Here is a 27,079-nt window from a genome sequence, read left to right as displayed (position 1 = left end):
AACGTGGGTTAAAGGTGCAATGTAAATCCATTCTGGGGGGGTTTATGTGGTTTGCTTTGATCTTATACAATTACTTCTAAAAAAAATGTTGTTGCAGGATGGCGATGTACTAAATGTAATGTAACGTGTTGAAGAGATATGTACATTATCAACACACACACACACACACAGACAGATGAACACACCCTGGAAGCACAGCGCTGGCTGAGGCCCAAAGGCCTGAGCCTACAGGCAGGATGGGGGCAGGGTTGGGGGGGGGGGGGCACAGCCCACAATCTGGGCGAATTGAAGGTGTTTTTTGTGTGTGTGTGTGTGTGTGTGTGTGTGTGTGTGTGTGTGTGTGTGTGTGTGTGTGTGTGTGACAGAGAGGAGGGACAGTGAGAGAAGTGGGTGGAGATGGGATCCTGAGGGAGTGGTGAGGTGTCACAGCAGCACTCTGGTTCAGAGCCTTTTGACGGCGCTGAAGTTAGTGGCAGTTGAACAGAGCTGTTACGTCTGTGTGTGCGTGTGTGTGTGCGTTTCTCTCCACGACTTCTCCCTTTCTGCTCGCCAACTTTGCACCGGAGCACTATGGGAGTACAGCGGTTGTCGGCGTCCTTTCGGAGGACTTCTAAAGTTCCTGAAGTGTGAGGATATTACTGGAGGAGTGAGGTAAGTGATCCGAGAGGTCCACTTCACACTAAAACTACACTAACAACACCATGTAACATGAATATTGCCCGTCGCGCAGAAACCAAAGGTGTGTTTTCTTCAAGTGAAGTTTTCTAGCAACACATAGATCACAAAGCTTCTTGCATGGTAGTTCTGATCCTGGGATGTATTCTTACCTTGAGCTCCTGCTGTTTCCAAAAGAGGGGATCATTGAGGCAATTTAATGTATTTCACAGAGAGAGAGGAACGAGCGGTTATGGCTCTCTCTCTCTCTCTCTCTCTCTCTTTGCTCCCATTTCTGAAGGTTTTCAGGGTATTTGCTCAGCAGCAGCGGAGGCACATGTCAAAGCATGCGGCGCAGCTGCTTCGGTCAAAGCGACCCTCCCACAGGCATGAACGACGTCTCTGTTGCTCTCAAAGCGAGCCCAGGGTTTTCTTGCCTGACACGCAATTGACACTGAGAGATGTTGGCCCTGATCGATGACCTCGGAGGACTGACCCGCTCGTTCCTCCGCCTGACACCGGCTTTCCGTGATGGAAGACGGGGCCGTCTTGTGGCAACACGTGGTTGTTTTGTAAACGGGGTGAAAGGAAAACCACCACCTCATTCTCCCTAAACCCATCTGAGCTGGGAGCTGCCTGGGGGCATTGTGGGGTTTGATTTCGAGGCGTGAGGGTGGTTTGGAGCCCCTCTTATCAGAGAGTGTGGGCTTTTCTTTAGTCGGCTTTTTGTTCCCATCTTGTTAAAGTTCATGCGGAAATAGCACAGTTGAGCGTGTGGTTTTTTGAAAGAATGATCTACTGGCAAAAAGCGCAATGAGGACGGATAAAACGGCCCGGATGGATCTATGTCACTCTCGTGCCTCCTAAGCCGACTGGTTAAGTGGAAGTAATGAACTTAGCAGAGGAACCACTGGGACAGAGGGATGATATGAGGGATGAATTAAGTTTAAGGCAGCCTAATCTCAACACACACACACACACACACACTGATGCACCCTCTTTTTAAAGACCCACACACCTATCTACCCACTTCATCAACCGATTATCCCACTCAGTTGGGTTCAAACTATCAGGGTAAAACGTGCCGGGGCATTTCTGTCCCTCCCTGTAATTATAGTGTTTGCTCTGAGGCCTGAGTGACCCTTTGGGTGTGGTGTGTGTGTGGGGGGGGGGGTGGTAGGGGGCAGTTTAACTTGAAAAGAACACCCCACTTCCCTATTCACAAACCTCTCATTTCGTGACCCAGCCCAGAAGGAGAGGCCGTAGAGAATACAGCCGAAATGGGCTGGCGTGTGCGGACTCCATGGCGACGCCGCTTCCACAGGTTGACGCCGTGGTGGCGGGGGGCGGGGCTTATTGGAGAATCAGATGTCTGTCTATTTTTCTTGTGATTTTTATTAAAGTCAGTGTTAGATGATGCCATGATGGTAAGAGTTTCTGGAGGAGCTTCTTCACTGAGACAGAATCTTGTTGGTGTGTTTTTATAGTGTTGTTGCACTCACACACACACTTAGTTGTATTAAGCAAGAGCTTAAGTTCTAAGTAAACAAAGTGTAGAGTGAAGCAGTGTGATTTGACAGCGTAGCATCGGAGACCACAACATGATGCACTGTGTCAGCAGCTTATGCGTGGAACGAGGTGCTGTGTTAGGTTTTACAACCATACCAGTTATTTAAGTGGCTTGTTCAGACTAAGACAGACTTCCACCTCTTCCATCTTAAGTACCTCCGGCCCAAAAGCAGCTCAGGGCTGTTGGACCACCCCAATATAACCACTCAGCTCTGGTTGAAGGCCTCCGTGCTGCGGGGGGGGGATGGTGTTGAGAGAGGTCGGTTTGGAGGGCCCTCCAGCAACCCTTAAACCTCTCCAGTCTGGGGGGTTAGCATCATAACAACCCCCCCCCCCTACCCCCCCCTCCCCGACACTCCGCCCCCTCAGGTCATCCAGGCGGTCTGATCTGAAGCGGCGCTCCTGCTGAGGTGGTATCTGCCGATGGTTGTTTTGAGTATATGAATCTGATGCTTTCATGCTGAACCCAGCAAACGCAAACCCCTGATCGCATTATTCTCCCTTTGAAGTAATGTGTAATCATACTTTTATGAGTCTGACCCATTCCACTCAAACCTGCGAGTCTGACGCTAACGGCGGAATAACACCCCCGAATAATTACGCCGATGCGTGAATCAGGAGAGGAAAGCGGGCTGGACGCAGATGAGCAGAGGTCAAGGGTCAGAGTCATTAAGCACCAGATACCAGCCATGCAGGGGAAAGTAATAAAGTGAGAGCAGCGCGCCGGGGGGCAGGTTCCATAAAGCAGAATAAGTTGTTGAAGGGATCGTTGGGTTGAAGGAGGTCCTGTGACATGTGTTGGTGGGGGAGGGGGGAAGCGGGGGGGGGGGGGGGTTGGTGGTTGTGTCGGGCCAAAAATGAACGCGAGATTGTTTTTTTCTATTCCTGTTTGAATGTCCTTCCTTTCGTAACTGTTCCATAGAGAAGGGACTCCTGTGATTAGGATGAATTTTGTGCCAGTACAAACCCCATTTGATGAACACATCGGCAGGGATACGTTCTCCGGCACAAGCGCCTGAAATAGTAGGAAGGATTAGAAATCTTTGAGAATCTCGATCCAGAGGAGTTTCTCTTCTGAATGCTGGCGAGCCTCGACAATTGAGTCGGAAGCGGCTAAAATGAGCCAAACAGCTGCAGGTAGCTGCAGAGTGGGTGACAGCTATCAGGTAGAAAGAACACCTCCCACACAGACACGAGGCCGAGCAGTTGCTCAACAGGGCCCACTTTTGATACCTGTGTGATAGCGCCGGCAGTTCAAACCGTCATGAAACCAAGGCGCCATTGTTCGCCCACAGAGGAGGTTTCCCAGACTCCAACAGAACAGAAAGGAATCCCATCCTGAAAACCTTTAGCAGAACGTGATCTGCTGCAGCGGCTCGTCTGCCAATCCCCTGATTTATAGACTTTAACCAAGCGATGTGTCGAGGGTCACGCCAGATGTTTTACAGCTCGAATAACGCCCGGCCGTTTTACACAAAGCTGTGTAGGCGTCGTCTTTAACTGACGAATGTCTCGAATGGTTTGGTGTTAGATTGAAATGTCAAATGTAAAATGTAATGAACACTGGGAAAACCTCATTTGTCTGCTAGTTCACTTTTTGTTTCTGATTGTTGTTGCTCAACACCTTGTCAGCACCTTCCCCAGAACTCAGAGAACCTTTATCTCTAAACAATTAATTAAAAATAGATAAATAAACAAGGGCAAGAGCTGCACGACAGGACCTTTATTCTGAAAGGAGGAGCAAAACAAAGTCTGCCTTTTTTTCCGTTGCTTTATTTCCACGGCGATACAAGTGCAAGAGTTTAATGGAGTGACAGCGAGTGAAGCCCATCCATCCATCACGGCTCAACAGCACAGACCCATCACGGCAGGAGATTGTATTGAGGCAGACAAAGGATGTAAAGGGGGGATTTTTTTTTGGGGGGGGGGGGAGGTTACGGGGAGGGAATTGAACTCTGCAATTATGCAAATGATCGTCTGAAAGTAAGTCTGGTTGCAACACGCAACCAGACTTGTTTGGTGACATGAAAAGTCCTACAAGGACGATTGAAACACTCGCTATTTTTACACATCATGTATAGTGGTAGTTTCAGAATTATTTTTTCAGCATTCAGTTGAGAAACCAATTAGTTATAAACAATAAATCTATCATTAATAATGAAATGATACCATTCTGTTTTATATGCATAATATATATATATATATATATATATATATATATATATATATATATATATATATATATGATATAATGATATATCATTATCAGATTACAACTGTGTAAGAAAGTGTCATCGTTGCTCCACTGCAGTCTCTTATAAATCAATAATTCATATTTAATAGGCCGCTCATGACTAAACGGAGCGGGTCAGTGGGGGTGACCCGAGGTGGACGGACACCATAAAGACGCATGACCTTCAACGGTTAAATAAAGTCGTCTTTCTTTGTACGTTGGGCCGTCTGTGTTTTAAATGACTCCCTTTGAAACACCCACGTCCCAGAGCCTGCTCCTCGGATATTACATTTCCACTGAGTCCCAGCAGCTCGCCTTTTCTTCCTTTTCTTCTGGGGGTGTAATTACCTCACAAAAAAATCCCAGGAAGCAGGTAACTGGGATGAATGCAGTCGGAGAAGGAAGAGGAGGGGGAAATAATGCCGCAGAGTTTTCAGAAAGAAAAAAACTAAAGTTGGGAGACATCTTAAAAAGCAACTTAATTCCCTTTAGAAGACCGCTTTCTTAATGTTTTACCACCATTTTGTTGAACAGCTTCTGTACAAACACGCTGAGACGCTAACTACCCGCTGTGTGCCATCGGATCAAAACCGTTGATGTGTTCAGTGGTACCAGCGTAACAATGCTATGCTACGCTAGCTACTGAAGCTATTTTAATGACAGTGAGTGAAGACCTCACTTTGTCCTCATCAACCCTTACATTTATTAAAGACCTTTCTCAGTGATTAAAGTTAGTGACAGCGCGGGCTCCGTGGTCGCCAATGACAACAGCAGGAGGGGGCGGGGCTAAGCGATGGATCGGTTGTCTCCGTTGGAGTCCGCGATTAAAGCATTTGGACAGGTGAACTCACCTTGAGGGAAAGAGAAGTTTGTTGTCTCACTGATTAGCGACAGGGAGATGAACAGTGTTTACATTTGGTTGTCTATTTCTGGTAATGAAATATGTCTTTCTGAGCTGATCGGGTTTTTTGGACATGTTTCACGACACCAAACCTCTTCTTGTGACATCGGACGATGAGCTGTAGTTTGGTACATATGGAAAACCTTCCTTTGACCTCATGCTCCAGGTATAAATCCACCTTCGACAGGGAAGATAAGAGACTGTAAATCATCATGAATAATGGCAGCAAACGAATAGAAAAACAGTTTGAGGTGAATAGGGTGAAATATTTAACTGATATATGTCATCATGAAATGTACCTAAACTCCATTGATTGAGTCAGATAATGGATGGTTTTATACATAATATTTATTATTAATATTTAAAAATGATGAGTCTTAACCAGTTAAGCATGGATGGTGCTTAACATGGATCTTGGATGTCTTCAGTTTGTTGTGGGGGTAAAAAAAAGTTCAAAGCCACAAAAACCGTCTTTCTTATGCTGTTATACCCACAATAGACCGCTCATTAGCGTTGATAACATTCTTCTACTGACATCTCGCTCCGCTGCAAGCGATGAGCAGCACTGATTGTGTGGAGAAACAGAAGAAAAACAAACTTCCCCGTCTGGTGATAAGAGTCGTGTGAAAAAATTCCCAGGGTCAGTCAGCGCTGACGGACGGAGGTGGTGGAGGTGGTGATGGAGATCTGCAGATCCCTCTCGGGCTGTACAGGGACCCATGGGGGCAATGGGGAAATGTGATCTGGGAAGCCGAAGCTCGACATGTGGCTGCAGGTTGCTACCTGGAACACGCACGCACACACACACTGAGCAGGAGGCTTTTGTGGTGTGTGTATGTGTGTGTGTGTGTGTGTGTGTGTGTGTGTGTGTGTGTGACCGAGGTGTTGCGTAACCTGCTTCTGCAGCAATGGCCCGAGCTTCCTTCCCTGCAGGAGAGTCCTCAGACCCTCAGACCCCGACCGTTTCACAAACTCAGGCTCCTCTTTTTAACAGCAGTTTTACATGAGGGAATGTATTGTTGGTTTCATAATTAAAGTCAAACGAGGCGAGTGATTCTGATTTGTGGGATTCATTAGATGTCCGTCAGTGTTCGTCAGATACAAATAGAAGGAATCATATTTCTGCACTGGAGTATTCAATCAGAGCTCCTCTGGTTGGTTGCACCACATGAAGCAAATGTTTGTTTACTCATTTCTCCTTTTGAGTTTTGGAGTTCTTCCCCTTCCAAGGTCATTTATAGTTTTTTTTCAATCAGACCACAGTTTTCTAGATTTCAGCTGCAGAAAATGTTATATATATATCACATATTCATCAAGTCTTAGTTTTAAAGTTATATCAAATAAACTGCTGTACACGCTGGAGCTGAAGACGTTTTGTTTAAAATCTCTTCAACATTCTGGGTCAAACCCCAATCAGAGATGTTTGTTCTGTACATAGGGATAAGCATTCAGGATTGCTTTATTATATATTTTTCCAGCTCAAGATCAATTTGCGCTCAACCTAAATAAATATTCCTCTTATTATTTATTCATGCATTGACAGCTGTAATCTGTTTTGACATTTGGGTCGAATGATGAAAAAACCCAAGCATCTATTTTAATACAATACATTACAATTAAATGAGTAGGTGTTGTGGCAATCCACGGGTGTGGGCAAAAAGAATCTGCTGGGAGTCACGAGTGGTTGCACAAAAAAGGTTTGATTTATTTCTAAACGTCCAAACAAAAAGAAAAAAAAGCCAAAGTAAGTTCTTCCTCTTTGGAGGGTTTGGGTCCCTCGGTCCCGCTCGACGGTCCAGCACTTGGTCTCCTCACTGCAGGGAAAACAGAAGAAAAGTCCTTAGGGGTTAACGCATATGTGTTAGCGCAGGCCTCGGCCTGACGTCACCTCCTACTCACGTCTAGTTCTCCCTGGCTGTTGGAACGGTTGGTCCTTTATAGTGGGGCCCACCTTCATCAGCCTCATGAGCCGCAGCTGTGCCGCTCGTTGTCTCCCGGGGGGGGGCGGGGCGTATCCCCTTTTAGTCACCTGACCTTGGTGCTGATTGGTGCTCCTAGGGACCTGCACCCGTGGGTTGCCACAACTCCCCCACCCCAGCAGAAAGCCGGGACCCCGCCGTCCCGCCCACATACAAACGTCCCGCCGGGACAGTGCATCCGCGTTAGCATGTTCCTTCCCTGGTCGGTGCTCCACCGTGAATTTATAGTCCTGGAGGGTCAGGAACCAGCGGGTGACCCTGGCGTTGGAGTCCTTTGCCTGCGCCATCCATTTCAGGGGGGCATGGTCGGTCACCAGGGTGAAACTCCGCCCCAGGAGGTAGTAGCGAAGCTTGTCCAGTGCCCATTTTATGGCGAGCGCCTCCTTCTCCACAGTAGAGTAAGCGCGTTCGTTTGGCAGAAACTTTCGGCTGATATACATCACCGGGTGCTCCTCTCCGTCTCGTACCTGAGATAGTACTGCGCCCAGTCCCACTTCCGACGCATCTGTGTGGACTAGGAATGGGAGATAGAAGGCAGGCGTTACTAGCACCGGTTTGGTGCACAAAGCCTGTCGTAGGCACTCAAAGGCCCCGTTAGCTTCGGTGTTCCATTTGACCTTGTCCGGCCCCCGTTTTCTCGTCAGGTCATGCAAGGGGGCTGCCATAGTTGCGTAGCGGGGAATGAACCTCTGGTAATACCCCACCAAACCTAGGAATGATTTGACCTGGCGCTTGGTCTTGGGTCTTGGCCAGCTGAGAATGGCCTCTACCTTGGCATCCTGGGGTCGCACGTTGCCCCGTCCTATGCGGTAGCCCAGGTAAGAAGCTTCCTCTAGGCCCAGCCGGCACTTCTTTGGGTTTGCCGTGAGGCCTGCCCCGCGAAGGGCCCCCAGAACAGCTCTCAGTCGGCTCAGGTGAGTCTCCCAGTCGTCGCTGTGAATTACAATGTCATCGATATAGGCTGCGGCATACCCTTGGTGCGGCCGGAGAATCTTGTCCATTAACCGCTGGAATGTGGCGGGGGCTCCATGGACACCAAAGGGCAACACGGTGTACTGATATAGGCCTTCGGGTGTGGCGAAGGCCGTCTTCTCTCTGGCCCGAGTTGTCAGCGGCACCTGCCAGTAGCCTTTGGTGAGGTCCAAGGTGGAGATGAAACGGGCCGTTCCCAGCCGGTCTATCAGTTCATCCACCCTGGGCATAGGATAGGCATCGAACTGGGAGGCGTCATTGAGTCTACGAAAGTCATTGCAAAAACGGTAAGAGCCATCTGGCTTGGGCACCAGTACCACTGGGCTGGACCAGGCACTGTGGGACTCCTCAATGACCCCCAGCTGGAGCATTCTACTCACCTCCTGCCTGATGGCCTCTCTCCTCGCCTCGGGGACACGATACGGCTTCACCCGAACCGTTACTCCTGGCTCGGTCCTTATGTCATGGGTGGCCACGGCGGTCCTGCCCGGCAGGTCGGAGAAGACATCCAGGTGCTGCCACACTACCTCACGTATGTCTTGCAGCTGACTCGGGCTGAGATGGTCTCCCATGGGCACATTCGGTAACGGGATCCGAGCGGTAAGGGCCGGGGTGGGTTGCGCCGGCGGTCCTGGAAGACTCTGCCATTTTTTAAGAAGGTTAACATGGTAGAGTTGTAGGGGCCTGCGCCGGCCAGGCTGACGTACCTGATAGTTGGCTTCATTGACCCGTGTCACCACCTCATAGGGTCCCTGCCACTTAGCCAGGAACTTGCAGTCTGCGCTGGGGACCAACACAAGAACACGTTCTCCTGGTTGGAAGGCACGTACCTGGGCACCCCGATTGTACACTCTGGCTTGGGCCTGCTGTGCCTGTTGCAGGTGTTCCCTCACTACTGGCCAGACTTGGGCCATCCGGGTCCTCATTTGGTCCACATGCTCGATGATGGTGCGATGGGGTGAAGGCTGACTCTCCCAGGCTTCCTTAGCGATGTCTAAAAGTCCGCGGGGTCTTCTCCCGTACAGCAGCTCGAACGGGGAGAACCCTGTGGACGCCTGAGGCACTTCTCTTACCCCAAACAGAACGTAGGGTAGCAATTGGTCCCAGTTCTTCCCATCGGCCTCCATTACCTTCTTAAGCATCCGTTTTAGCGTCTGGTTGAACCGTTCTACCAGGCCGTCCGTTTGGGGGTGATAAACTGATGTTCGTAGTTGCTTCACCTGTAGCAGTCTTAACATTTCTTTTAAAACCCTTGACATGAAACAAGTGCCCTGGTCAGTGAGGATTTCCTTTGCTATTCCTACCCTACTGAACAATAAGAACAATTCTTTACCCACCGCTTTGGCGGTGGCAGCTCGCAGTGGTAGAGCTTCCGGGTATCTGGTTGCATAGTCTATGATCACTAGGATGTATCGATGACCCCTACTAGTTTTGGGCAGTGGACCTACAATGTCCATGGCAAGTCGCTCGAATGGTTCTTCGATAATTGGCAGGGGGATTAGCGGGTGCCTCACTGAGGGCCGGGGGGCCACTAGTTGGCACTCTGGGCAGCCGGCGCAATAATCCACGACTGCCCTTTTCATGCCGGGCCAGTAAAACCGGGTTTCTATCCTCTCCCGTGTCTTATCCATCCCTAGGTGAGCGCCCATAAGGTGGGAGTGGGCCAGATACAATACCTTACTGGTGTAGGGGCGAGGGACTACTAACTGTTCGACTGTCTGCCCTCCTTTCTGGCACATCCTATACAGCAATGAATTTTTTGTAACAAAGAAGGGGTAAGACAAGGCACTCACCGGGTCGATGGGCTGTCCGTCGTGGGCGAGCACCCGAGCCCAGGCGTGTTTCAGGGTGTCGTCTTCTTTCTGGGCTGTAGCAAACTGGCCCTCTCTGTTCCCCATCCCGTCCGCGACTAAGGGGAATTCTGAGAACTCCGTAAGGCTCCCGCCCTCCCCCCCTCTGGGGATTTGGGATCCCTCCGTAGCGGTGTCCGTATCGGGGGTTCGGCCCACCGCCCGGTTGGAGCCTCCTGGTGCAGTCGAAGGCGAGGGGGGAAGGGGTCTTGCCTCTTCCGGGGGGCCCTCGTCGGACGAACCGGACGGAGCGTGGGCCGCACAGGCAGCCCTGGGTCTCCCGCGTCGGATGGGTCTTGGCTGGGAGGCCCTATCGTGCCCTCCCCTCGGTCGCAGACCCCAAAATCTCTCAAAAATGGGGCAGTCGCGTCCAATGATCATGGGGACCGGGAGGTCGGGAACCAGCCCAGCCCGTATGGAAAAAGATCCCCGGGGGGTACACACCTGGATCCATCTCGTTGGATATGCCTTGAGGTCCCCATGGACGCAGGTCACCTCGATGCGTGGCCCCTCTTCTCCTTCCGCCCACTCAGGGCGGATCAGGGTAACCACACTACCCGAATCTATCAGGGCTGAGGTGTCCTGGTTCCCCACCCGAACCGGCACAGTTGCGGCGCCGGGTATCGGGGGGGTCCAACAGGTAGTCATGAGGCACCTCCCTGGGCGGTGCTGTTCCTCCGTGCTGGCGGAGGGCATGGGCACATCGCCCGCAGGGCACTGCCGGGCAATATGTCCTAACTGGCCGCACGAAAAACATCTCCACTCAGACCTGTCGGGTGTTGGGCGCGGAGCGGTTCTCGGAGCCGGGCGAAGAAGGGTTGCTGATGGCCGGATCGGAGCCCGTCCCTCAAGGCCTCGGGGAGCAGGGCATGTCCCCGCCGTCATCTGCTGGCTGACCCGATGGTTCTCCAGTAGGTTAATCAGCTCGTCCACCGACGCGGGGTGGTTCTGGGCTGCCCATCGCTTGGCGTCGAGAGGCAGGGCCCGGATGCAGCGGTCCATAACGACGCGGTCGATGGCAGCTGGACCCTCCCCGGTCACCAACCAGCTACGGGTAAGCCTCCCCAGGCGCACCACCTGGCTCCGCACGGGACCCTGGGGGTCGTACACCCAATCGTGGACCCGCTGGGCGCGGCCGGCTAAATTGTGCCCATAGTGGGCCAGGATGGCCCCCTTCAGCGTTGGGTAGTCTGTAGCCTCCCTGGTCCCGAGGTCTTGGTACGCCCTCTGGGCGTCCCCTGTCAGAAAAGGCGCCAGAATGTGTGCCCACCTGTCTTCCGGCCAGCCTTCACGTTCTGCCGTTCGTTCGAAGACCTCAAGGAAGGCCTCCACATCGTCTCCGGGGGTCTGCTTTGTGAGTAGAGCTGTTGGGGACGCGTGAGGGGCCCTTGGGGTTAAGTTCTCAGCCAGCCGGTCGAATGTCCCCTGAAGGGCTGCCATGCTCTGCACCTGCTGCGCCTGGGCTTGGAGAAGCCTGGCCATCGCGGCCTCCATTGCTTCTCCCATAGTCTCCTGCTTTCGGGGTTACGGCGGTGGAACTAAAGAATTGCCCGCATCCTCCACCATATGTGGCAATCCACGGGTGTGGGCAAAAAGAATCTGCTGGGAGTCACGAGTGGTTGCACAAAAAAGGTTTGATTTATTTCTAAACGTCCAAACAAAAAGAAAAAAAAGCCAAAGTAAGTTCTTCCTCTTTGGAGGGTTTGGGTCCCTCGGTCCCGCTCGACGGTCCAGCACTTGGTCTCCTCACTGCAGGGAAAACAGAAGAAAAGTCCTTAGGGGTTAACGCATATGTGTTAGCGCAGGCCTCGGCCTGACGTCACCTCCTACTCACGTCTAGTTCTCCCTGGCTGTTGGAACGGTTGGTCCTTTATAGTGGGGCCCACCTTCATCAGCCTCATGAGCCGCAGCTGTGCCGCTCGTTGTCTCCCGGGGGGGGGCGGGGCGTATCCCCTTTTAGTCACCTGACCTTGGTGCTGATTGGTGCTCCTAGGGACCTGCACCCGTGGGTTGCCACAGTGTCCAAACATGACCGGGACTGTATATAGTAAACAAAATTAAATATCTGTGAGCCTGACCAGAGTGATCTGACTATCACCAAGGGCCCTGCTGATTGGAGATAAAAACCCACATACCTGTCACCCTCCACTGGAACCCCGAGCGCCAGTCTACCTGGAGTCCACACACACACACACACACACACACACACACACACACACACACACACAGACACACACAGACACACACGCACGCACACGTGTCGGTACATCAAGCATTTTTTATTTACCCACATAAAACCCGAGAATATGTACGCTACTAGTATCCGTAGCTTCACAATATGGAGCCAATGATTCCAAGGGCACATCTATATATTATATATATCATGATATCTTTTTCACGGCTGAATTTGGGGAATGTTGCTGATGGTTCCGTGCAGATTGCTCCGCTCCTGTCAGAGTGGCTGTGAGGTCTTCTGCCCTGGGCTTCTCCCTGCTGTCAGACCTCGGCGTGGTGGAACGCAATCTGGCTTGGTGTTGTCCTGCGTCCCCCCCGGCTAACATCTTTTTCATCCATTTCTGTGTTTCTTCTGCACGTTTTCACAACAGAGCATAGAATCAACACGCAAAGCATGTGCACCCTGTAGCATGTTACAAATCCAACCCGGCTGCAGGATGAAATGCTGAGGGTTATGTGAGTTTCAGGAAATCTAGAATTATAACTTTTTTGAACAAAAATTAATTTTGTATATTATATCTATATATACGTTTTTATTATTGTAACTGCTTGTCTTTTTTGCCATATCAAATTTTTATTCCTAATTACGTATAAGTTTCAATGACAAATCTACTACTTTAAGTTAATTTTAGTCAAAGATTAAAGTTTGTTACGTGCGTTACTCACAGAGGTCCCGCCTACCTGAACATTTCTTTAATTCTTCAAAAAAGAGATGTGTTTCTCTTATAATTAAGTTGCTTTTTAAGATGTCTCCCCAGATTTGTGAATGGTGTTGACAACGGTGCCAAAACTCTTAATTCTTCCCTTAATTAATTCTTCTCTCATGTGTCCCACTTCCGTTCCTTTTGCTTTCAGTCTGAGTGTTGACAAACTGTACCTGCACACAAGTTAACAGTTAGTATGAATAACACGAATTACAATACAGATAAGATTAATATGCTCTCTGTTGTTTCTTCTCCAAAGGAAACTGAAAATGAGAATAAACCAGAGAAATATCTTTAAATAAAACTTTGCGAGTGCTTTTAAATAGCATATTTAGTACACAGTAAACCCCGAAATAGACTTTAATAATGCATCAGTCGCCACCCTTTCAGAACTTATTTTATGCATGTGTGGAAAAACCCTTAAAAACAAACTTTAAAGAAAGAACTTGCCATTTAATTAAATGCAGCATTCTGTTAATGTTTTACAAGCGATGCAAATGTTTTACATCATCTGACGCTTCCACTTTATTTCAGTCAGTAGTCTAAAGTAATCTGAGTCCTCCCTCGTAACGGAGACATTGAAATGCCACTAGTGTGGGATGTTGATCCTTTGTTGATTATAAAAGCAGCGGTTTGGTGGCTCAGACATACAGAATACATGCAGACGTTTACACTCGGATCAGCATGAACCTCGCACCGTCATCTGTACGACACTGAGTCATCAAACTCGCCAAATCCCCCCTCAGAGCCCAAGGATGACAAAGGCTAACAAGGAGTAATTATGACGAGTACTTTTTGCCAATATTTACCCACCAAAAGAATAATTATGGGGAAGGTTTTGAGCTACCACCTGCTTGTAAGGGCTCAGAGAAAACTCCTTCCCTTTTTTTGTGTTCAGGCAAGTTGAGACAGGAGCTGGATACCTCGCCACAGGCAGGCCTCCCCTTTGCTGCTGTCATTGTTCATTCATTTTGGAGCTTGGGGCAATGATGGGTTTCTGTAGAGAAAATAGAGAATTAAGTTTGTATAACATGTTTTTTCTACATATGCAGTGAACTATCTTAAGAGAGGTATTTTTAAGTCTTCACGTTATATTCACATGGAATTTAATTAACTCATTTTTTCTTCCCTTTCTCCAGGTCTGAGGATCTCCATGAAGGTATCAAAGATGGCGGCTTTGGGAACAGTTCTTGTCACTTTCGCATCAGTCCTCCTGCATGTGGCGAGATGTCAAGGGAGCACAGTGAAAGGAAAGGACATCTCGCCGCTGAGGTTCACGCATAATCTCTACAACGCCACCATCAATGAGAACTCCGCCCCGCGGACCTTCGTGGAGACCCCGGTAAAGATGGGTATCGAGGTGACGGATCTCTTCTCGGAAATCAAATACGACGTGGTCTCCGGTGACGACGACGGCCTTTTCCAAGCAGAGGCGGTGAAAGTTGGAGATTTCTGCTTCCTCAGGATCAAAACCCGCAGCAGTAACTCGGCGCAACTCAACAGGGAAGTCCGAGACACTTACACTCTAACCGTGGCGGCAGCTGAAAAAACTTTTGACTTCCAGGCAAAGACGAAGGTGTTTGTCCAAGTGCTTGATACCAACGACCTAAAGCCTCTTTTCTATCCTGCCTCGTACAACAAGGCCATAAAAGAGGACACTCCAGTTAAGTCAAGTGTCGTCACAGTGAGCGCCACAGATGCCGACATTGGGAGCAACGCTCAGTTTTATTACTTGTTCACCAGCAGAGCTCACCCTTTTGTCGTTGACCCTTTCACCGGCACAATCGTCCTGGTCAAGAAGCTCAACCACACCCGCACAGAGAAGTACGACCTCACGGTTTTAGCTGAGGACCGGACGAAGAAGATATCCGGTATTCAAAAATTCGGTAATGTTGCCAAAGTTACAATAAATGTTAAAAAGACGGCCACGGGGTCTCCCGTTATCAAACCTCTGCTCAGACCGAGGGTATCTACAGATGGCAGAATAACTATCGATGTCCACGTGGAGGCAGGAGTTAAGCCTGTGGAATCCCTAAATATTGTCGGAGGTGATCCACACAAGTGTTTTGAAATAATCCCTTTCGGTGTGCAGGGCAGTGAATTCCAAGTCATCTCTACAAAGAGGATTATGTGGTCTCAGACTCCTTTTGGGTTGAATCTGTCTCTTCAGGCTAAAGACAGGAGCTCTCCGAGTTTACTCTCGGCAATTAAGCAAATCCACGTTCCAGCCTATAATTACAGCCCTTTGGCGTTTTTAGAGGACACCTACATTGTCACCCTGAGTGAGTTTTCACCCCTGAAAACACATGTTGTTAAGCTTTCGGCCACCTCTGTACCTTACAATGTCACCTTCAGCATCAAAAATAACCTGGACAGCACTAAATTCAAAATAGATCCCAAAACTGGAATTATCACAACAACAGGGAAATTTGACTTTGAGAAAAAAGATCAATACGAGTTTGATGTAGTGGCCAATTATGGTGATGCTGAGACCCACGTAGTGATTGAGATAACAGATGAAAACGACAACAGCCCACAATTCGCACAAACCTCCTATCAGGCCACGCTGGACGAAAACTCCCCCGTTGGCAGCAGTGTTTTGAAAGTCTCGGCCACTGACGGAGACAAAGGAAAAAATGGCTTTGTGACCTTTGCTATTGCAAACGCGGGGCCTATACCTTTTGTAATAGACCCATTCACAGGTGTCATCTCTACCTCGGAGCACTTGGACTACGAGCTGATGAAGCGGAAATACCACCTGAGAGTTTGGGCCTCAGACAGCGGCAGCCCCTTCAGTCAGGTCAGCGAATGCCCTGTGACGATTACCCTGAACAACCTCAACGATAACCTCCCTCTCTTTGAGAGGGTGGGCTGCAACACCACCGTACCTCAAGATTTACCCGTGGGACACACAATCGCTGAGCTGTCAGCCATCGACCTGGATGAGCTGCAGCAGTTGACGTATACCTTTGAGTCGGGGAATGAGCTCCAGGTGTTTGCCATTGACTCTGTGTCGGGAGCCGTCACCCTTAAGCAGCCGATTCCCCTGCAACAGGGATCTTTCAATTTGAGAGTCGTAGCCACTGACGGACAATATTTCTCAGATGCTTCGCTTGTTAGAGTAACCGTCACTAACAGAGGCGATGATGCAACGCTCCGCTGCCATGAAACTGGCATATTCAAACAGCTGACCAATAAACTGATTGAGTCAATTAAACCCATTTTATCCAGTCAGGAGGAAGACACGTTCTCCGATGTTCACATCATCAACCGGCATTCTCCCAGGTTTGACAACAACATTGCGAGTTCAATCGACCTTGTTGAGGACCATCCGCTGAATTCCACCATAATTCAGTTTAAGGCAACAGACGCGGACACCGGTTTCAACGGTAAGCTGGTGTACGCCATATCAGGTGGGAATGAGGACGGATGTTTCTCTATTGACATTTTCTCCGGTGACCTTCAGTTGGTTTGCCCATTAGATAGAGAGAATAAAGAGTTCTACATCCTGAACATCACTGTTTACGATTTGGGAACGCCGCAGACGTCCGTATGGAAGTTTGTTGCCGTGAACGTCGTGGATGTCAACGACAATCCTCCCGCCTTTGATCAGCCCAGGTATGTGATACGTGTTCCAGAAAACACAGAGGTGGACTCCATCATTTTTACGGCTTCGGCGATAGATCCCGACGCTGATACGAGCGGAGGAGTTCGGTACTCCCTGCTGACGTCTACCGACATGTTCAGAATCGACGAAGTTACCGGTGAGGTGATTGTGACGAGCGCTTTGGATCGAGAATCCTCACCCAGGCACGACCTCAAGATAGAAGCCAGAGACCAAGCCAAACCCGGACCTCAGTTGTTTTCCATGGTCGACCTTGTGGTGGTTTTGCAAGACATTAACGACAACTCACCCAAGTTTGTACCCAAAGTTTACAAAGTAAAGGTTCCAGAGGACTTACCTGTGGGCACCCTCCTCGTGTGGGTCGAGAGTGTTGATTTGGATCTTGGAAGTGGAGGACTAGTTACATACAACCTCAAGAATACAGAAGGCGGAATCTTTCACATCGACTCCTCCTCAGGTGCCCTCATCCTGGAGAGGGAGCTGGACTTTGAGAGGCGGCCAGTTTACAACCTGACGGTTCGCGCCGTCGACCACGGCCTCCCTCGCTCTCTCTCCTCCTCCTGCTTTGTAGAGATTCAGGTCCTGGATGTCAATGAGAACCTCCACAGACCCGTGTTCTCAGAGTTTGTGTATCAAGCGGTAGTGATGGAGGATGCAGCAGTGGGGACATCAGTGGTCACGCTTACAGCGTCAGACAAGGACATGGGCAGAGATGGAGTGGTCAGGTACCACATCAATGAAGGCTCAGGTCTTGGAGTGTTCGCCGTTGATGAGGAAACAGGTAAAAACACTGGTTTTACTTGTTTATAGTCGATGGTTGTGTGATCGGAATTACGGCAAATGGGGAAATTATTATTTGACTCAATACACACACAGGTTAAAAGAAAGAATATCAAGTTTGAGCGGCGAAAAGCACTGAAAAAGAATGTAAAATCATTTTGCAGCGGAAACTCTGCTGGTTAACTGGCGTAGTTTGAGTCATATGTGGTGTCCTAGTTTGCTTTGTGAGCCACAAAGCTAATAAATATGGAAATATAACAATTAGCTTGGTTGATTTGTTGCTGCTTAGTTGTTGTATTTTAAAAGTCTAAAAACAGCCTAAATTTGGCCTTTTGCAAGCAGAGATTTCCAGACTTCTCTTGTACAAGAGACATAAAGCTGTAATTAAAGAGCTCAACATTACATCAAGTTTACATTTTTTGATTTTACAGATTTCTCATCCATGTCATAATGTTTAAGAGTTTAGCTCATGGAAACAGCAAGTACTCAGATAAATTAATATAGGTAACACAGACATTTCCATGACAACGGGTCAACATCTATCGATAAAGATTATGTGCTTTGACCGAAAGCACAAGAAGCTGCTGCTAATAGACTTTTTGGTGAGGTTATTTAAACTCCAGTTGTTTCCAAGGTCAAGAATTTTGCACTTTTCCCCTCTGAGTCTGCATTTATACACCACGGAGACATGACCACACAGCACCAATGTGTCAAACATGGCATTTCTTTTGGGATGCTAAAGGCATTTTATCTGGTTTACAATCAGTGGCCTATCAACATCTCCCAAGTTCAAACTGCTTCTGAAAAAAAACGTTTGCCCAGAAGTCGACTTCCTTCGTGCTTAGACCCACGGTACACAACGACTACCCTTTAGCATTCCACTAAACAACAACTGATGGAAGTTATTTGCAAAAATGTTTGCTTTTGGCAACACTGAATTGTAATGCTGTTGAGTCTTTGCGCCTTAATCCAGAAAGAGAAAAATGCAAATGGTCACAATAAGCTAGAAGAACGTTACTGTGGTTGCCATTTCCACAGTTATTAAATGAAAAATGGATTTAAGAAAGATAAGTGATCGATCCCTGAGGCACAGCAGCTTGAAACAAGTAAATACTGGTGTGCTCTTCCAGAGTGTAATTGAGTTATCAGAGCAGTTAACCCTTGTCCCTCCGACCCGTGTCTCAGGTGTGATTCGTACAACAATGGCGTTGGACCGCGAGGCGGCACCTCACTACTGGCTCTCTGTGTACGTCACCGATCTGGGGGCGCAGCCTCTGATCTCCTGGACTCACGTCTTCCTGGAGGTCCTGGACGTTAACGATAACGCTCCGGAGCTTTCCCAGCCGGTGTACTTCGCGTCCGTGAAGGAGAACTTGGACGCTGCCGTGTCCATCCTCCAGGTGTTGGCCACAGACGTGGACACGTCCTCTGAAGGGAAGCTGTCCTTCCTGATGGCGGAATCACATCGGACGTTTTTTGACGTGGATCCACAAACAGGTGATTAAAAGTGAATGAGCAGTTCTACACTAAAAACACACATTTATAATGCATAACAGAAAACAGTAATCATTTTTACTGGTTTCAAGTGGTAATATTAGAAGATTGCTGACAGGTGATACACCACGCCTTTATTCAAAACACATTCTTTATTCTCTAAATTACTTTACTTTATGCTTTCTTTGTAAAGTGCATCACAACTCAGTTATAAACATTGTGAGCTTCAGCCACTTTGTAGACATTCTGCACGGCCATTAAACATGTAATTGAAGCTTTTCTGTGCAGGCTGATGTATATTGTTACACTGGGATGTAGGATGCAATTAGATCAGTCGCGAACGTGCCCTCCTGCCTTTTAATACACAGTTTGGACAGAAATATAGGCGACTGGCTGCATTGTGATTGATTTACACTTTACACGCTCCGTGTAAATATGACACATCTTGAGGACGTCTGTTCTCTCTCTCGCTAATTGTTTCCACATACACGCGCACGCCGGCGTGTCCCCACGGCAGATCTACAGACTGATTTAGGTGATTTGCCGCAGCTGTAAAACCTCCCAATTGGTTATTTAGCGAGGGAAAGGGGGGGGGGGGGTGTCGCTCATATGTCTAAATCGACTGTTGCAAGTCTGAGCAGAGAATGCCAAGAAGAACCATGCAACTTCATAATGATAAACCCCTTCAGAAGTCACTCACAGACTCACTCATCTGTGGCCTCAAAGGACTTATGGAGCAGGAAACTAAAATAGCAGAAGTATCTGCGTGTTCATCTCTGACAGTTGCAACTGAGTCATCTGCTCCGGACTTTGGCATTCAGGGAAATTGGCGTGGCATTAGCGCCAACGTACAAGCAGCTACAAGCCCTGTCTTCTTTATGTAATCTCTAGGTAGCTCTGGTTATTCGTCCACACCCCTAAGGCCAATATACCCAGGGATTACTGACACTGGGCGAGCTCTGCTTGACGGAGCGGCGTCACACAAAGGCCGGGAGGACAGGAGGTGTTGAAACAGCCACATTAGAACAGCCCTTTCTTTTTTCTTGTAAAGGCAGCTGTATTTGGTGTTCATGGAGTTGTGCATAAAAGCACATGAAGAATGTGTTTGGTTGAAAAGGTGGATTGTGTCATTGCGTGTGTGAGCTTTTGACACTCAAGATATCTTTGATGTCGAGTCTGTAGAATAGGGTATTTCGAATGTTGCAAAAATTGTCATGGAGAAAGGTAAGAATGAATGAAAATGCAATCTTCGGTCAGATCACAGCAGTATTTCTATTAACAAGCAAGCTATGGCCTGCATGTTCACAACCCACTATTTCTAATGCACAGGGGACTGGTGTTGAAACGTCTCGTGCCTCGACAGGATGAATTGACTCATGGCCGTGGACAGGTCTCTGACTCAGCTCGTGCCCTTCTGAACGTGCAGATACTTACATGCTGCAGCCTCGTGTTTCTGATTATGCTTTGAAGAAGTTTATTTAGTTTCAGCAGGGTAGGTTGTGTGCTGGGCAACATAAAAAACACTAATTAAATCCACAGCAATCTGCCTTAAGTGAGCGCGGTTGCGTCAAACAAGTTGCTGAATGAATTTGACCACAGGCTGGTGCGGGGAACAAAAAAGCGCCCAATTACCAAAATATGCTGTGAGCAGGTTATGTCTTCACTGCAGGGCACATTGTGAGCAAGGCCAGTGCAGACAGGAATCTGTCTAATTCATTATTTTACAAAAGCCAATTCCTGCAAAGAATATCATGTTATCCAAAAACTACTGAAGACTATTTCGATTGCCTCTAAAAGGCTTTGAGCTTACAATGCTAACGGCGCTATGTGTGCAAACTGTTTAGCCGAGGCAGAACCGAAGGACGGGTGCTACGCTTTCGTGAGCTAACCAGTGGGGCGCGCTCACGTGCATGAGCATGACATGCACTAAAAGCAAGTGTTGACGGACTGGCTTTGTCAACGGACTCAAAAAACGCTGAACGGCGTCCCCAACAAATATGCTATTTCCTTTTTTGTTTGATTAAAAACCACAGAACTTTATATTTATAAAACCCAAAACAAGAGTCCCTTGACTATCTCTGGCCTCTTTGCTACACTTCGTAGGTTCATAAGTTTGGGATAACTAACAATATTCTCACTTCTTCGTCTCGGTAGATTTGATTCAAAGGGTTCGTTCCCGCAATTAGTGATGAATCGGCCACTCTTTAGTTTGCTCTTCATCGTTATTATAAAAGTGACTTTGGACTGCTGCCTCTCGGTTTTTGACACATTCGACTGACACACTTCCTGGTTGGAGTGCTTCATTGTTTTAAGAGAAAATATGGAGATGCGAGGCAGCAGGTGTAGAGAAAAGCCAACGGAACGTGAAATTCGAGGGGAGAAAGAAAGGGAAACCAACGAACATGGCGGAGCTCGGTGTTTATGTTCACGTGGTCCCGGAGCGACTTTCCCGCTGATTCCCACGTTGGCACTGATGACAAAAGCACGCTTTCCAATGTTCTCCACCTGTCCCGACCATGTGCTCCCTGCAGGGCTCGTTTGCTCCGTCGTGAAATAAGAGGCCCAGAGGACCCTCAGCAGGGGGCGGGGGGGGGGGGGGTTCCCCTGCCCCCTTCCCCCCTCCACACACCCACCTCCTCCTGTCTGCCTCCTTCACTCTGTCCTAACGGATGTCTGTTTATGGGGCACGTTTAAAAAACATGAGAAGTTTTACAAAATAAAAACACAGACATCAAGTGAATTGACATGAATCTATCCTACAAGGAGACTAAAATCGCCTGAGTAAAGGAAAGGTGGAGGAGAGTAACCCTGTTGACACAATGTGCATTCTTAGAAATTAGATGAGATGATGTTAAAAGGCTGATTGGGAAATTAATTGAACAAAGTGAAGTCTATTTAACAAGTTAAACAAATAAAACCCTTCCTCTGCTCATTTGTCAAAGACAAAACTTTTGAATTTCTTTCCATTCAACAATTACTCAAACTAACCGACTAACGTTAAAATGTGAATCTGAGTGAAAATGCCTTGTGGCATACATGCTGCATAACCACACGCTTTATTCCTCAGATGTCTGCAAGTCACAAACACGGACTCACCAAACTTGTTTCATAGCTTTCAACTAAAATCACAGGTTGAGCCAGAAATAATCAAATGAAATCCAGATTGTGTTGATAGCAGTGAGAGCGGGCTCTCCGATTGCCTGCCCATTTTGCCAGGTAAGGGATTCAATGCAGTGATTCTCAAAGACGAGGTCTGTGAAGTCATCTTATTATTATGGCCTGAGCCGGGTGAAAGTCGAGCGAAACCCTATTGTGTTTCTAAGAATTATTATTACATTATATATTTATTTTTATTCCATTTTAAATATCATGATACAACATACATATAGTTTAGTTTATCAAATGATAATAATTGTTCATGGTTCTTTTAGAATGAATATATAAAATAAATAACTTTGACCAATACTGTTAAAAGTAAAAACTGACTGTCATAAAAAAAAGTTCTTGTCATTTATGCTGAAAAATAATTGAGATTCTAACGAATGCAAATAATGCTGGTAATTTGACATTGATTTTGTCAAGTACTTCTTTACAATTCCAGTTTGTTCTGTATTAATCTGTTATGTGTTTTCGTTAAGTTTTTTTTTTAATAACGTTTAAAATCTTTAATTGGATAGTAGACTCCAACAAAATGTAAACAAACTTAAAATGTGCTTTTACTGTCACAGATATATGTCCTAGTAAACATTCAAATTTGTTTTATCTCTTTTATTGAATGTCTTCCTTGGTGAAAAATACAATTTCTGATGCGATTCTGATGTGCAACAATGGTCCAAAGAGAGTGAAACAAATAGATGCACACATAATATAACTTTCAGTTAGAAATACACACAGACACACAATTTAACTAAAACAACAACAGCAGAAACAACATCCATAAAAAAAACATGTGTTCGCTGTGTGAGACGCACACCTACAACAACAACACACTCCCACTCCTCCTGTTTGTTTAGCTGTAATTAGAACTCTCCCTTCCCAGGGACTCGTACACATACCAATGATATTGATTCTAGTCTGTGTGTGTGTGTGTGTGCGTGTGTGTGTGTGTGTGTGTGCAGGTGTTATCAGCACTCTCTCTGCGTTGGATCGGGAGGATAAGTCGGAGCACAGCATCGAGGTGAGTCTCTCGTTTCAGACACACTCTCTTCCTTTCGGAGGGGTTGATGCTGGAGACGAAAACAAACCCAGCTGTTGTGCAGTCAATAACTGCGTTGAAGTGTAATACGTTGATACCACTGATTTGAAACACACACACACACACGCTTAAATGAGGACAGTTTGTGCTGAATGTCTGGATTTAGCCAGGATTTAGACGGAAGGAGTCTCTTTAAAGGAACTTTTCTTGCGGCTACAAGAAAAGTTTGGTGCAAAACTTTCTGAAATTGATGCTCTTACATTCCATGTCCGCGCATAAATGTTTACACCTTTCAGAATTTACAAAAACTAGACTTTTTCTAAAAGCATAAATTATACTATGAAAATAAAGCCACTCCAAATATCAAATAATATTACCGGTAAATTCTTGACCACGGAAACCAAACCGAACAAAATGTTAATTCAAATGCTACTTATGACGTTATCAATCCTCTCGGTTCTCAGGTGATCGTGTCCGATAACGGATCACCGTGCCTCCGCTCCAGCGCCACCGTTGTGATCCGAGTCCTCGACGTCAACGACAACCAACCCAAGTTCACCGACAAGCTCTTTCACGTCAAGCTGCCCGGGCTCCACCGGGGGAGGGGCGGCCAGCGGGAGGTGTGCAGGATGGTTGCCCGCGACGACGACGAGGGCCCCAACGCCGCCGTGACCTACGAGCTGCAGGACGACAAGGACGAGGCCTTCCACATCGACCCGGTGACCGGCGAGGTGACGGCGCTCAGAGACTTCTGGCCCGGCAACTACAGCATCCTGACGGTGAGTGCACAGGGAACTGCTGATTCAACAGTTGTGATGGTTTGTGGCGAGGAGGTAACCTGTGACCTCTGAAAGCAGGCGAGGGGCCCGTCCTCGTCATCACCGGTGCATTGTGGGAGCGCGGGAGGTTAATCAGCAGCTGGACGGCGCTCTATCAGAGTCTGCTGTTGAGCAGCTCGACGGGGACCCTGGAGGAGGCTGCTATAATGGTTAAACATTCTAACAAAGAGCTAAACCAACAAGTTGTCACTCTTCCCCTTTTATTTAAGCCTCTCTTCCTTCTCGGTCTGAAGCACATCATTAGTTCCTAGTGGAGCTAGTTACAACTTTGAAGATGTAAAGGGCTCATTTTCTAAAAACAACTGGTCATTGTAAATTTCATCAAGCAGGAGGACAAAACTAAATTGATACACTTTTCTTCTCCATCTTGTGGTAAATGTAATAATTAGGGCTGTCAACATAAATGCGATTAATGTGGCCGAGATTAATGCGAAAAAATGTTTTAATCTAGTTAACGTACGTTTGTTTACTTCCGGGTGAAAACCGGAAGTTGATCGTGGAAACAAAACGACCGCTAGCTAACTGCGGTCAGTTCGGAGAAGGCAAGACGTTAGCTCAAGATGGAAAAGGCTTTTTGCATTGGAAGTAAAACACACAGCGGCGCGACATACAACGGAGAACTGTGCAGAGGAATTCCTCCACGTGTCAAACAGAAGAGTGGTGAGTGGCAACACGGACCACTTAAAGCACCTCTATGCTAAGCTAGCTGCTAGGCTAAGCTAGCTGGAAGAGTTGCTGGTTCAACAAGCCTCCAAGATGATCCAATGTGTCTTTAAAACAACATTAACAATAAACAACCGTGTCTAAAATACAGGTTCTGTTAAGTGATTACTTAACTTACTTAAGATTTAGTCTTTAGAAGAAAAACAAACATTTATTAAAAACAACATAACGAAAATTTATTAATTACCATTAATCAGGATTAATACATTTCAAAAAGTACGATTATTCAGTTATTTAAAAAAATCAATTTACAGCCCTAATCGTGTGTAGTAACATCTAAAAACCAGCTTATGCAGAGCAGACTTTAAACTGACTATTCATATATCAATGGCCCTCATCAAGAGTAAACTCTTAGGACATTGAGGTGAAGATGTGTCTGTGGTGTCCGCTCACATGTTCTTATTTCATATTTTCACTCTTTTAAATGTCCTTTTCTTGACTTCCAGATTAAAGCCACTGACCAGGGCAGCCCGCCGCGCTCATCAAAGGCCCGACTGGATATCGAGTGGATCGCCCCCCCGCCGCCCTCTGCCGAGCCCATCACGTTCGACGAGCCCCCCTTCACATTCGCCGTCATGGAAACGGAGCCTGTCACTCACATGGTGGGCATCATCATGACGGAGACGCACCGGCAGAGGTGGTTTGATATCATAGGTGAGGTGGGGCGAGTGAACACACACACACACACAGGAGCTTGATTAAGTTAATAAATGATATCTGACATTCACCATATTGCAAAACAGGTTCCTTATTAATATCTGTTTAGAGGTTACATTGATCTAAATGTGACCTTTTATGAGAAAAAGTCAGCATTCGTTAAAAGAAAAGCTCCATCAAGAGTTACATTTACACAGAAGGATTAAGCTTTCACAGGATTTGTTATAGACCTGGTTCAGTCATCAAACATTTATCTTTTGCTTGTTGATGCCGTTCTAATTATTTTACATTGATCAATAAAACATCCACAGAAGCTCATGAGCTGAATAGAGTGCAAAAAGGAGGAGGGGATGGAAAAAAAGGTCTTGTGTCAGCCCGTTTCTCCTCTCATCACCTGCCAGATCCCCAAAGGAGGGACGAGCTGGCCATTCCTCCTCCTTCTCTTCCTCCTCCTTCTCTTCCTCCTCCTCCTCCTCCTCCTATCAGACCCGGACCCCTCTGAGGAGGACCGTCACATCAAGGTCTTTATGAAAAGGCGTGACAATATTTTGGGCTGAAATTAAAATCATCCCCCCGGGACTCCGGACACGCTGGTGCATCGTTGCCTTTAGAGCAACGAGTCACCAGCAGAGAAAGAACAGAGTTCCTCCTGTTCACTTCGCTGTGCCAAGTTTCATCAATGGAAAGAAGTCTAATGCATTTACTATATATTGATTTGTCATACTGATTAATCTATGGCGACAAGAGCCAACGTACTTTAATAAAAGGGCTGAGAGGCCAAGTCATTTTCAGAGAAAAGCATCTGCCACCAATGTGATAACTATTCACAGCAAAGAAATCCTGCAAAAAAATGCATATAATTTAATCAGTTGAGTGAACAAGTTCAGATCCACAGTTGCTGCTTTTTCCATACATTTATATCATACTTTTTGTTTTTGGCTGGATATTTGCTGCCCCTTCGGCTTTGCTGGACTGATCCGCGTGCTGAAGCAGGTCCCAGCTTGGTGCGATGTGGTTCGGGTGGAGCATCGCCACCTGCAGGTCTGACGCAGGAAGGCGGGGGGGGGGGGGGGGGGTGACGGGAGAAGTAGACACAATGAGGAGGAAAATCCGTGGCTCTCATAAAGCGGTCGGATTGCTGTTCAGAGAAATATTTAACTTGTTTAACTGCTCTGCACGGCCAGAGTGAAGAGAGAGAAAGAGAATCTATTGATTCCCGACCGTCACCCTCTGTCTCAACCACACAGCACGACCGTTCCAACTTGCCCCAAAGCCGTTAAACCTAAAAGGCTAATTAAGGGGCGGCGCAGCTAGAAGAGAAAAGTGCAAAGCGTTTGAGTGTTTATTCTCCCCGAAAAAGCCAGGAAACGTGTGAAAGAAATTATATCGACTCCACGTTGACCTTCAGTTACCCGCGTAAGGTTCAATGTGACGCCTCATAAGAGTGATAACTGGGGGGGGCCTACCTGCTTTTCTTGTTGCTCCTGACCAGATGAACACCCACAAGATGAATGGATTGATAGACTGTGTCGTGGAGGATACTTTGTTTTTATCTTCCAGTGTCGTGAGTAAAACCTATTTTTGGCGTGGCGTGACCGGGAGATGAGGGTCTTCACAGTACACCTTCCATCTTGTGTTGAGATGATGGATGGCGCCGATTATTGTTGCG

The 27,079-nt window shown here is 47.4% G+C and overlaps 2 protein-coding genes across 3 annotated transcripts in view; one reads left to right on the top strand and one right to left on the bottom strand.

The window, feature by feature from the left end:
* The first annotated feature begins 368 nt into the window (after nucleotides 1–368).
* The window catches only part of fat2 (FAT atypical cadherin 2), a 56,474-nt gene continuing 29,763 nt past the window's right edge, over nucleotides 369–27,079 (top strand). For both annotated transcript variants that reach the window (XM_037459866.2, XM_037459864.2), the window contains exons 1-6: nucleotides 369–651; nucleotides 14,237–17,503; nucleotides 18,688–18,999; nucleotides 23,115–23,173; nucleotides 23,656–23,970; nucleotides 25,200–25,407. In XM_037459866.2, coding sequence (XP_037315763.2) covers nucleotides 14,251–17,503; nucleotides 18,688–18,999; nucleotides 23,115–23,173; nucleotides 23,656–23,970; nucleotides 25,200–25,407 — 4,147 coding nt within the window. In that variant the 5' untranslated portion in view covers nucleotides 369–651; nucleotides 14,237–14,250. The remainder of the gene's footprint in view (nucleotides 652–14,236; nucleotides 17,504–18,687; nucleotides 19,000–23,114; nucleotides 23,174–23,655; nucleotides 23,971–25,199; nucleotides 25,408–27,079) is intronic.
* Nucleotides 8,337–12,169, bottom strand: LOC119218387 (uncharacterized). The gene is made up of 4 exons (XM_062558672.1): nucleotides 11,993–12,169; nucleotides 9,016–11,907; nucleotides 8,393–8,949; nucleotides 8,337–8,343 (listed from the first exon to the last, which is right to left on the bottom strand). Exons 2-4 carry the CDS (start codon nucleotides 11,662–11,664, stop codon nucleotides 8,337–8,339), a joined length of 3,213 nt encoding a protein of 1,070 aa, XP_062414656.1. The 5' UTR covers nucleotides 11,665–11,907; nucleotides 11,993–12,169.

This window comes from Pungitius pungitius, chromosome 2 (assembly GCF_949316345.1).
Source record: "Pungitius pungitius chromosome 2, fPunPun2.1, whole genome shotgun sequence".
NCBI classification, from domain to species: domain Eukaryota; kingdom Metazoa; phylum Chordata; class Actinopteri; order Perciformes; family Gasterosteidae; genus Pungitius; species Pungitius pungitius.
The sequence above is the reverse complement of the archived record's forward strand: the minus strand, read 5'-3'. Positions and strand labels throughout refer to the sequence as shown.